Source organism: Anopheles merus, chromosome 2R, assembly GCF_017562075.2.
Source record: "Anopheles merus strain MAF chromosome 2R, AmerM5.1, whole genome shotgun sequence".
Lineage (NCBI taxonomy): Eukaryota > Metazoa > Arthropoda > Insecta > Diptera > Culicidae > Anopheles > Anopheles merus.
Genome location: NC_054082.1, coordinates 33,406,035 through 33,418,089, shown reverse-complemented (window position 1 = coordinate 33,418,089; position 12,055 = coordinate 33,406,035). Strand labels below are relative to the sequence as shown.

The window sequence follows — 12,055 nt, the reverse complement described above, 5'->3', positions numbered from 1 at the left end:
ATTCGCTTGAATCTGTCAATCGCTCAATATGTTACAGGGTTTACCAAGTCACTTTGCGATGTGAGCTGCTATGCTAGCATATGCTAGCTTTTTCACCATTTCATTCAAGTGCGGAGTGTGACATCAACAACCATGCGTCTCCATTCATTGTTAATCTACAGGTCACCCTCAAGATACAACGAGATACAACGAGATGCGACGATTCTTTACACTTGATTCAGTGAGGTCACCGTACATCTCGTATAGCTCATCGTTATAGCAGCTCCTCCAATGTCCTTCCACACATACGGGGCCAAGTATCCTTCTGAGCATTTTCCTCTCGAACGCGGCTAGGAGGGTTTCGTCAGATTTGGACTGTGTCCATGTCTCAGAGGCGTATGTGAGTACCGGTACTATATAGGTACTATATAGTCCCAGCTTTGTCCGTCGCGACAGGTTATTTGAGGTGGTCTGATTTTTCAGGCTGTAGAAAGACCGGTTAGCAGCCAGCAACCTTACGCGCAATTCAACCACCATGCTATTGTCGTTGCTGACCTTTGACCCAAGATAGGTGAATTGTGGGACGATTCCCTATCTGTACGTCACGCTTGCGTAGGTTTGGATTGGTTATAGGTAGGGCCACTGATGTTGTTTGGTTTGGTTCGCGAAGACTTCACTCTCCACGCGACTCGGGTGGCCCTCTCTAGCGCCAAGTTGAATAGGAAACAGGCAAGCCCCATGGCACAGACCGTTGGTGGTAGCAAATGGCCCTGAGAGTATTTCATCTTCCTTCACCTGGCTAGTGCACCTCCATTTTTTTACCAGTTAAGCTGCGATTCCGTCGGTTCAGGGTACCTTGTAACGTATCAGCCTGCGGAGAGCTTTTCGGCTGATTTGTTATATGCCTTATTAAAATTCGAAATAAAATTAAGACGCCAACCAATTCCATTCCACCCATTTCCACCTCCATTTGTAACACGCACACTCGCCGTACAGTGCACACTATCCATGCTGGATGGCGCAACGGTGGCAAACCACTTCACATATTAAACACCATTTGTGAACTGTGGCTGAAACATTTTGTCATACTTACGGTCGCTTTGGCGCTTTGGCTGCACTTACACTTTCACGCCCCTCGCCGTGTGGCAAAGTACAAATCAGACCATTATTACTATAAAGCATTTTGAAATATTTCCCAGCAGTGGAGCAGCAAAAAAAGATACAAGGAAATAACCACCAACGGTGATGATGGTCCCATTACCTCTGCATGCACGTTACTGTTCAAATAGTGATAGGAAGCGAGCGAGAGAGAAAATGGGCTGGAACCGGAAGCTGGAACAGATCCTTCCTTCCTTCCTTCCGTGTCTTTCTAACACATTCATTTCCTTTCACAGCCTCTCTCTCTCACACACACTCACACTCCCTCTCTTCACTTCTCACTTGCTCATCAAACTTGTCCTCCTTTCGGGCAGTCGCCACGCAAAGCCATGTCAGGGATAGCCGGGACGACGAAACCCCGAACCATAAATAAAATGGCATTACTCCTATTATCGTGTTACGACGGGTTTGTGCCCCAAGGCCCACGGCTTCTGTGGTTTTCCCCCGTTTACCCCGTTGGCATCGTTTTGGAACACTTTTTTGTTGTTGTTCTTCCTACACCACCAGTTACGGGCACGATCAATCCGCCGTAGCTGCCGCCGTCACGCCTTTCCCGCCATAGAAGGTGCATTGGAAAGGTTGAATGGAGGCGCCTGGTGTCGTGTAATGTGAGGTTTTGCTTCGAGCTGCTCGAAACTCGACCGGTCCACGGGACTCGCTTGGTCTGCCGGTAGTGTGTAGTTGACTTTTTGATGCTTGCCGCATACCCCCAGCCCCGGGCCCTAGGATGGGCTTCACTTTCTGCCCTTTGATCATCAACCACCGATCGGTTTGTTAGTTGTTTTTCATGCTTATTTTAGAGTTTGGGCAGTTTGTATGTGTTCTTTTTTTTGTTATTTTAACCTTCCTGTTCCATTCAACCGGCAACGGCTACCGTGTGGAGGGGGTGACCGGCATCTCGTTAGGCAAAACAAGATATGTCACGTATCCGGTGGCATATTTTTTGGCGGTTCGCCAAACCGTGGAAACTCACGGTCTCGGTCTCTTTTTTTGGGAGTAGAGTTTTTCCCATTTTTTATTATTTTTTATTGCTCTACAAGACTACCTACACATTAGCTCGTTTGATCGGAAAGTTTACGTGTTTTTGAGCTTTGCCTTTTAATGCGAATTTTCATTTTGATAGTATTTATTTTTTTGCGCGTAAAATATTATTTATGAATTCATTTCCGTGCGATATTACAGTGCATTCTATAAAATTGAAGCTTTGGTTTCATAATTATGATACATATTTGCCTTGTTCTAGTAAACATTGTGAGACAGTAGCACCCAATAAAGAAGACAATTGTTCACACCGAAACCTCCGCAAACTCCGCACGCGAGCATTCATCACAATTACGCACCGAAATTGCGCCAGTTATCTACACCGGCCAGTCGCTCGGAAACATTTCGAATGATTAATGATGAACGCAACGCAACGGTTGCCAATGTGAGTGTGTTGCGTTTATCCTTGTTCACACTTCTTAATCTCGTCGCACTCTCTCTCTCTCTCTTTCATTGAGCGGGGGGAATAGTTTCCGTGGGAAGGGATAAGTTTATTACGGAGCTTTTAACACACCACCGCCCAGTGGTAGACAGTGTCCCTGGAGAGGTTTGTATGACAGCATCGTCTTGCATTACAATAAGCTAAACCATGGTTTATGACGGCGGGCTCTGAGCGGGCGGTCTCACAGTAATAGACCGCAGTTCTGTTCCATCGATAAGTTTTGAGTGACAGTTGAAAGGATCACGGCAGGCTATGGGTGGAAAAAAGCAGGAACATATGAGAAACGAGTGACATTTGAGGGCGCCACTGGGAAAGACTGACTGAATCATTTATCATGCTCACGATAGTCGGTAAGGATTGGTATGGTTTTATTTGAATTTAATTAAATTCATTGCGGTTCACGAAACCGATTGTTGATGAGCAGCGTTGAGCAAACTTATGCCGAAGTAGTATTCCATATGAATTGTAAAATTGAATTTATTGCATTAGGATCCTTCTCCACCAGCTGCAAACTTTTCCTTACACCATTGACAGTCGCGTCGTATCGCTTTCTCCTACTGGAAATGTGTTGATGTACCAGCTGTGCGGATACATCGAATAAGAAATGCAAATAAGCGCACCATTCAGTCACGCTCGCTTTTGCGTTCGCTGAGCTTCGCTCCATACGTGATCCTGTACACTGTTTCCTTTCTTTTTTTTTTTTTTTGCCTTTTTAGGGTATGAAATTTCTCCGTCCCTGTACGCGTGGCTAGCGGTGCTGGTACTGCCGATCAATTCCGCCCTCAACCCGGTACTGTACACACTGACGACGGCACAGTTCAAGCAACAGGTAAGTTTAGTTACCGTTCGAATAACGTTAGTATTATTACTGTGCAATGCATTATCTGGGAGATTAAATGTTTAAAATTATTTATAGTAGCTTTTAACAGATATACAAAATTACTGTGTTTAATGCGTAATTATAAAGATATGTGATTTAGCTAAATCGGCATCCCGCAAAGAATGGCACTTTTTCGATTGAGTCTTCGCAGAACCTCACTAATATTTCCAAGTTCTATCAAAAAGAAGACAAAAGAGAATGATTTGAGACAAGGTATCGAACGTTTTTGCAGAGATGTATCGATCGATTGCTGCTAACGACTATCAGCGGCTGTAAAACAAAAAATCAATAATATTTTTATAGACTTTAGTAGCATTAGAAAATTTTGCCTTATTCTTTTAACTTTGATTACTTTTAGTTGCATATTAAACGTATAATAACTGTTTCAATATTTAGGTAATAATTTTATCATAAAAAAACACAACATAATCTCCTAGCTAATACCACAGTGCTGAGAAAACTGTTCGAACTGTGCTACAGCTGTCATACACTGGCTTAAACTATTCACCGCTAGATGGCGTTACTATATCGTTTCCCATTTCATTTCACAGTTGGCGCGCTTCTGCTACTCGCTACCATGTGGCGCTCATCCCGAATATGATTCAGCAATCGACTCACGGTAAGTTGAGGATTAAATTAATTTTGAACGTTTTCCTTTTTCTGCTGTTTAGTTCATCCGGCCAGCCTTCCCGAAACGTCTGCGTTCACTTCCATTGTTAGTTTACAAATTTCGCGTGACCAATTCTTCGCTTTCCTGTTTCGTAGCGTGCGAAGCGCTCGGTATCGTTCTGCCACTCCTCCTCCCACCCCTCCCTACCCGCATAAGACCACCCCGCGGGGAAAGGATAATCGGGCTAATGATGTTTTAATGACTGGTGGGACGACGCAAACATTGTAAACGCACGGCATGGAGCGTAACCGAAACGCAAATAAAATGATTTAGTGAGCATCAATTTGCAAGGGTCCGGATGAAGATCAGAACTCGTACCCGGGCCCGGATGGGAAGCGCGCTAAAGCAGCACCTTTTCTTCAAGGCGAAGGATAATTAACGTTTGATAGCGGCAAAAAAAATCTGTACCTTCGTTGCAGGTGTAAAGGATACGAGGGCTGTTCCGTTTTCGCCTTTTACGTGCTCAGCTGCATCCAGCAGGTGAACAATGAGTTCGTTTTCACGGCCGGTTCATTATCACAAGAGAAGCCGGGAAAGGTTTGGTACGGCGTTCGGATGTATTTAATCCTTTTTTATGTCCACGAACCAGTGTTTGGATTTCAATTTCTTACCGGCGGAAGTAATAATGGATCAGACGAGCGTAATGGCATATATCCGGTGTGATCGGCTCTCGGCAGTGAACTTCTTACCTTTGGGAAAAAGATAGAGCAACATATTGTATTTCATTAGAAGGAGAGTCCTTTCCACGACGGTTGACTGGATACTAGCCTGTTATTGAAAGTGTATTTTCGATTTATCTTGTTCAAGGGATATATTCATGGGAAACTCTTCAAGCTGCTACACCGAGGCCAGTTGGAATTTATTCCCACAATAACACGGGTGATATGTTTTCGGAGAAATTCATTCCATCCAAACGCACTCAAGCACGAAAGGAATGAAAGCTGGTTAGCATTGCATAAAAAGAAACAAACCGGCTTTATATGACGTGCGGATTGCATACTTTACAGCCACACTGAGCCTAAGCGCCTGAAAGTATGCAGCTCGCTTGCTAGGTTTGCCGTTTTGAGCACTTGCTTTCAGCCTTTTCTCACCGTGTAATGTCAACTGGGTTGAAAACGCTGTAAAAGTGGGTTAAATTGTTCCCTAAATTTCGAAGAATTCTGTCCAGCCCCTAGCTACACGATAGCCGCTTCGATTAATAAATTTAATATGTTTGTCCTTTCCTTTTGGCGACACACACACACACACACACTTTCCGATGAATCGGTTCGCTCCTTCCAGGAACTCGATGGCACAGTTTTCGCACAACGGAAGCAAACGTATGATGAATCGAAGGGTAAGTATCTTTCCTCAAATTTTCGCTACAACAAAAGAGAACCCATTAAGATTAAAGTGATTTGTTTGCTTTCTCATTGTTTCACCCACACCACCCAACAGGAACGCATGTCATCCAACACGAAGGTGTACGAGTTTAAATAGCAGTTGTCGAACGGGGGTGCACCAGACCGGCGCAGTATCCGCAGCGTTCGGCACCGGCCCTCCGACGCGTCCGATACCTCCGACCACCGGAACCATCGGCACTGCTTCCTGCCCAACAGTGTGCACCACCCATCGAAGCAGGGCCATCCGGGGGCAGCGGCGGGCTGCGGGACTGGTATGCTGCGTGTGCCTTCCTCGTTGCCCTCCTCCCCCTCGACGATCATCACCAACATCGAGCAGGATCGGGCGGAACGCGACATACCGATGGAGATGGCCGCACTGGTTGTGTTTGATGGGCAGCATGGACCGCAAAACCTGAACCGGTTTGTTTGCGCCGGACCACCCACTGGCTACGAGCGCCCGCAGCAGGGACAGGGCGGATCCGGCAGCTGTGGCCACCGGAAGCATCGATCGGCCACCGCGGTGCTGATGCTGATGGAACGTTGCTCGAACTCGAGCACGGAAACGTTTGACTTTTGAGCCGAGGGGGGGCGTAGTGAAGCCTAGCAATGACTGTGATAAAAGAAACTAGCCGCTTTGGTTGGTGGATGGTTGACATTGAGGAGGAGGGAGGGAGAGGAGCGGTGAAAAACAACCCAACCCAGGAGAAGCTTATTTGCCTACCGAAACACCGTTACGTCGATCATTCGGGTCGAATGCTATTTCCATATTTTCTCAAACGCTTCCAAGGAGCTTACATTTTAACGATAGATGGCGCTAAACGAAGGGGGCGGGTAGAATTTCACTCCCGCAGCTCTTTGTACGTGCTGAACGATTTACAGATGAAATGAACAACAACAAAATGAGCATAGTTGAATAGAAAGAAAAGTTAATTTTATAAAAAAAAAGTTTAACTGTTGTGTACACCAAAGTGTGAAGTAAAGCTCGAAGTGGAACTTCGGATGTGATCGAGCTTGAAATGTTTTTGTGTTTGATTGTTTGTTTTTTTTTTTTAATTGACTAAACATGTAATGGTAAAGAAGGTCCATGAAACATAGCTTCACCGTTAGAATTATAAGTAAAATACGTTTCGAACAGATTCGATTTTTGTTCGATTTCGTGTACTCTTTACGGTAGCGCTCTCTGGCGGAAACGAGTGGAACGAACAGGTGTTGTAATGCTAAAACAGATCAAGGGCAAAGTGTGTTTGTTTGTTTTTTCCCCGGAAAAGAGGTGATATCTTTCTCATAATCATGCAACACAAAAACACATAAACAAACGGGTTAAGTTTTCGACACATTTCTTCGTTCCATAATTTATTCCGATCTATGCCCGGCCCATCTTTTCCCCCGCGTCTTCTTCTTCTTCTATTGATTCAGATCACTCACAATACACTTGGTGGATTTGCCGGCCACTCAACTCCGGTGATGATTCGGTCCCATTTGCCTAGATTACTGTTTACGTTAGCTTTTACAAGTAAATGACTGCTTTCGCGCCTAAGGATATGCTTCACAAACGTACCTCACACCGCGGGTATACCGCTCCTGTCCCGGTACTTCCGTGCGAGGGACTTTTAGACCCGCAACGAACTCCAGTCCGAACCGTAGGGCAGTTTCTCTGCTGCTCTGTCTGTCTCTGCTCTTCCCACCGCATTGTCACACTATATATGTCGCATTCGATGCGCCCCCTCAACCGTGTGTTTAGTAACACCTTCCACTAACAATAAGCTCACCCATTACTGGCGCCAATCGGCGCTCTGCCGGTGTGCGTCCGGGCGGTACCACTCCGCAAACAATGCTTAACAATCTTCTCTAGGTAGGAAATCTTTTTAAAGTTTGCTTTATTCGTTAGCCGCATTTCCCCCTTCCCGCTTTCCAACTATGCACAGCTCATTGTGGGGGAAATCATAGAAGAAAACCAAGGAAAGAACTGGTAAGGACTGACTGACTGACTGACTGACTGGTAACGGAGGCAACGAGATTCACGTTACGCCGCATTTAGTGCCATTTAGTGATGTCAGATCGGGATCGGTGTGTGGGCGAATAACGGCTTAATCCTTGATCTTCTATTACACATGCAAACGACACCACCACCATCCCGACGGTAGTAAATGACACAGCTACACGTACTTAAACGAAAGAAATGAACAGCTAAGTTGGAGGAATGCACATCCCCACATTCGTATAATAAATAACAAACTCCATTTATTGTGCCCACCAGCGTGCCTTGAACGCTGCAAAGGATCTTTTTTTAAATACATATCTGTCTTTTTTCTTTTTCATATGCCTTCTCCTTTCCTTGCTGTTTGATCGGAAATCGCTGCCACTTTCCTGAATGGATAATTATTTAACAGCACGCTGAATCAAAATGAACTGTCCCGTATTGGGAGCCCAATGTGCTGCGGATTGCATACAACAAGGGGATAAAGATCCTTGCTGTTCCTTGATTTCGCACCCATTTCTCCGCGTTCCGATTACCCTCTCGAATTCAGTCTTTCATATGTACAAAGGTATTCGATCAGAGCCATTAGTGGGCTTGTTTGTTTTTCAACAGCATCAATAGTAGTACCTAATTAACAAAATTCCTAGCTAATATGTGCGTGCGTAACATTGTCACATTTTGCGCCTCTAATCCACTATTGGGCGGGGGTTTTTTTCACCCCATTTTTACCATATTACCTAGTATGCAGTTTTTTTTTATACAACAATCTCAACGGTTCGGTAGCGCTTATTCACACCCCAATAAACCCGGAAAACAGCACCGACACCGTACACATGTATTACTCTAGCCGGCGGCGTGGTGTAGTAGACAGCAGCCGGTATCCAACTTTGCCTTTCATCCCGTTTCGGGTGATCGAGACCGCGCTGAACCACGTGCCCCTGCGTCCCTGTACCTTGTTCTTACTTACTTACTTACTTCGTATGTGTATATTTATTTATGTGTAGCTTTATAAATAGAACAACGAGGCGAAAGGAGTTAACGAAGCGCGAGCGAAAGTGCGCTCCTGTGTGTATGCTTTTAACGTGCACCGCGCTCTAGTGCGGGTGAGTGAATCGATTCAGTGAACTGGGTGATGCTGTGGAAGGGTTTTACTGCCTGCCCAAATCGTATCACCGGCAATAGGCGCGTTTAACGAAGCTACTGGGTAGAGTAAAGTAGGCTTCGACGGTGCCATAGTAAGGGTAAGAAGGAAATCTCCTTGTCACAACCAGCACCAGCCTACTGTGAATAATCGGGGAAGGTTTGTTGTTTTAAAGGGAGCCGCATCGAAATGAACTAGGAGAGCTCCTCCCTCTAGTGGTGAGCAACCTGGAATGAGACTCAAGCCCGTTTGCTGACTCGTAGTTCTCTGGTGCTGTGTTATACTCATCCATACTGGTATTACTTTGTACAGTTCGCAACCACGCAATACTCATCCATACAAGCTCGTTCATTCCCCGGACGATCGAACACACAATGACAGAGTGACTATCACAAACCTACTTAGCTACGTGATCACACAGGTTATACACACACACGCGAACGCTCACAACAAACAAACACTCATACGGTCCGAGCCAGGCAGGTTTAGCGGGAAGGCCTCATAGGTTCAACCCGTTTCGAACAGTCTCTGGCTACTGTTTTGTTTCTGAACAGGTTCGAACTGCCAGAACACGCCCCGACGATTCTTCTAGATCGCTTACAATAGTTACTATCCCTCTTACTACGAACCCACCGTTCCCTCGAATGGAGGATTCACTTTATACAATTGCACCTGCTTCTCCGCACCAACTCGTTCTCGTTGCTAACTAACCTAAAAGCCTTACGTTCGTACTGGTAGTAGTCGAAGTAGCAGTAGTAGTAGTAGTAGTAATTGTAATAGTAGTGACACTAGGAAAGTAGTAGTAACAGTGGTGTGTATGCGCCACACAACAGCTCACAGTTCGCGCTGCTACTAGAGACTGAACAGACTGCGGACCCGTGCCAACAGTCACCGTTTGTAGAGCGAGTCCTTGCCACCGCGCAACAGCGACCCACCCCCGCCACCGCCCCCCGCCGTGGACGGCTTGAAGAACCCGAGCACATCGAGCGTGCGGCGCGTGCGCTGTATCAGCTCGTCCTTGTACTTCCAGATCGTGGTATCCCGGACCTGGTTCTCCTTGAACTCCTCGCAGCTCTTCTTGAGCGTACGCACACAGTCGGCCCGGTAGTGCTGCAGCTGGGCGTCATCCGTCGACACCGGGTAGGAGTGGCAGGTACCGCCGAGACAGGCGATCGGGAAGTGGTTGTGCAGCGTCAGCACGCGCTCCGGATTGTGGAAACACTTGACGTACTGGTTCGGCTTGGTGTAGTTCTTGGCGCGCGTCACGTGCTGCAGCATGTGCATGTAGCGCGGCGTATCCTTCGCCCAGTCGTGCTCGTGCTGATCGCCCCGGTCGAAGAAGTACACGTTCCGCACGTTGTAGCTCGGGTAGGTGTCGTTCTTCAGCTTCATGCCCTTCGCGACGACCCGCTCCATCAGGTCGTGCCAGGTGCGATCTTCCGGCCGGCGGGGCATTATCACCTCGTCAATGTCGAGCAGCGCGATAAAGTTGTACTTGTACATGTTCTTGTACAGACAGTCGTTGTACGGGATCAGCTCGTTCTGCCGCTTGTGGGTCGTTTTCTTCGACAGAAACAGATGCTGGAAGCCGGGCACGTTCGGCTGCCCGCCCGGCAGCGTCAGCGGCGTGACGTGCACCCGGTCCTGCTCCTCGTAGTACCGCAGCACCTTGGAAATGTTGGGATGCACCTGCAGCTCGTAGAAGAACACCTTGTCCGCACCGAGCATGCCGAGCAGCTCGATCCACTCGACCAACCGCACGGACAGATCGTCGTACAGAAAGTCCAGCCCTTTGACACACACCGCAAAGCCGCGCTTCTCGTCGTCCAGCGGGCGATTGTACAGCACGCGCAGATTGTTGGTCGCCGTGTCGCACTGCTTCTCCACCAGCGAAACCGACGCCGGCACCAACCCCCGGAACGGTTTCGGGATCTGGCAGGCGATCAGGTACGGCTGATAGATGCCCTGCTTGTAGTTGCCCCACTTGTTGAACCAGATGTACTTGTACTCGAACGTTTTCACGATGAACGGTTCCTTCTGGCCGTCGAACCACAGCTGGCAGAATGTTTTGACCCGCGGCTCGATCCGGTCGATCATGCCGAGGATGCGGACCGCCGGCCCGATGCGCGACCGCTTCCGGATGTCGTAGTACGCACCGAACAGCTGGAACGTGCCGTTCGAGCTGCGCAGCGTCTGCCAGTAGATGTTGTTGAACTCGAGCTCGAAGATGGACGGGTAGCGGGCACAGGATGCCTTCTTCTGCACCACATTCTTGTGCTTGCTCCAGTACGCGATCGGCAGGGAGGGTAGCCGCGATTCCACGTCCCGCACCAGCTGCTCATCATCGATCACTGTTGTAACGGTAGAAGAGTGTAAGAGAGGGAGGAGTAAAGAAAAGCAAATTAATTTTACCATCAAACGATATGAATATTAATTGCCTTTTGCGTGGCGAAAGGCGACATAGGCGAGAACATGGATTAAGCGCAACATATGCAACATTGTAAAGATTGGAGTGCCGTCACGTACGCGACACTGTCCGTAGCCCGCGAGGCGTGACGTCAAGTTGAAAGGAGAATGTGAGGAATTTGAGCAAGGATGTGATTGCCAAGAAACGGCATTCAGCTACTCGTTAATGTTTGGGGATTGAAAATACTTAGTTGCACCTTCAACTTCCTTCCTTTGCAAACAAACAATGCACAAAATCCTTACTTTAATTGTACTTTACAACTCGAATGATCAAGTGTGTACATACATAGTTCGTGCTGATGCAAGTAAATAAAACTTTGCAAATAAACGCCTCCGTCTAGGCCGCACGCACGGAAAGCAAACTCAAACGCCGTGACCATGACCAAACGTGACCATCTACGTATTACGCGATAAGCCGTCAGAACGCCGTAGGATGGCACGGGGAAGCGGCGTATTTGTGAACTATGTTCCGTCTCGGTCGGAAATTTAGGTTTAAATTAAAGGAGAGATCACGAAACGTATGTGAAGAATTTGAGTGCAATTTTGTTATATCCTCGCTGGTGTCATCAGTGATCGACAAGAAAAAGAATTGCATATTTCGAGTAGTAAACGTTCGCGTTCGTAACAGCTTCGTGAAACATGAGCTGCGTTGAAAATTCTACATTCCATACAACGAAAGTTGCTTATCAGGTATTTCCTTTCATTTCTACCAAATTGAACAGTTAGCTATTTTAAAAAAAAATGTCACAACGTACATTTAATTTCAAATAAACCTTCCCTTTTAATAACACCCACGTCAACATTGCATGCTTGATACGGTGAACCAGCGAGCAAAGCACAAGAGAAGCATACGACGACGCTTAAAAAGTTGATTGCTAAGGACGTAATTGAGCTTGTCAAGCCGCATCAGAACGTACG

At 47.0% G+C, this 12,055-nt stretch overlaps 2 protein-coding genes across 8 annotated transcripts in view; one reads left to right on the top strand and one right to left on the bottom strand.

Moving 5' to 3' along the window:
- The window catches only part of LOC121589276 (relaxin receptor 2-like), a 28,555-nt gene extending 22,855 nt beyond the window's left edge, over positions 1-5,700 (top strand). The window contains exons 19-22 of the mRNA XM_041908049.1: positions 3,337-3,449; positions 4,052-4,119; positions 5,452-5,506; positions 5,608-5,700. Of these exons, the coding sequence (XP_041763983.1) occupies positions 3,337-3,449; positions 4,052-4,119; positions 5,452-5,506; positions 5,608-5,649 (278 nt within the window). The 3' untranslated portion in view covers positions 5,650-5,700. The remainder of the gene's footprint in view (positions 1-3,336; positions 3,450-4,051; positions 4,120-5,451; positions 5,507-5,607) is intronic.
- Positions 5,701-6,872: 1,172 nt separating this feature from the next.
- Positions 6,873-12,055, bottom strand: part of LOC121590889 — a 107,809-nt gene continuing 102,626 nt past the window's right edge. For all 7 annotated transcript variants that reach the window (XM_041911027.1, XM_041911029.1, XM_041911030.1 and 4 more), the window contains one exon: positions 6,873-11,022. In XM_041911027.1, coding sequence (XP_041766961.1) covers positions 9,560-11,022 — 1,463 coding nt within the window. In that variant the 3' untranslated portion in view covers positions 6,873-9,559. The remainder of the gene's footprint in view (positions 11,023-12,055) is intronic.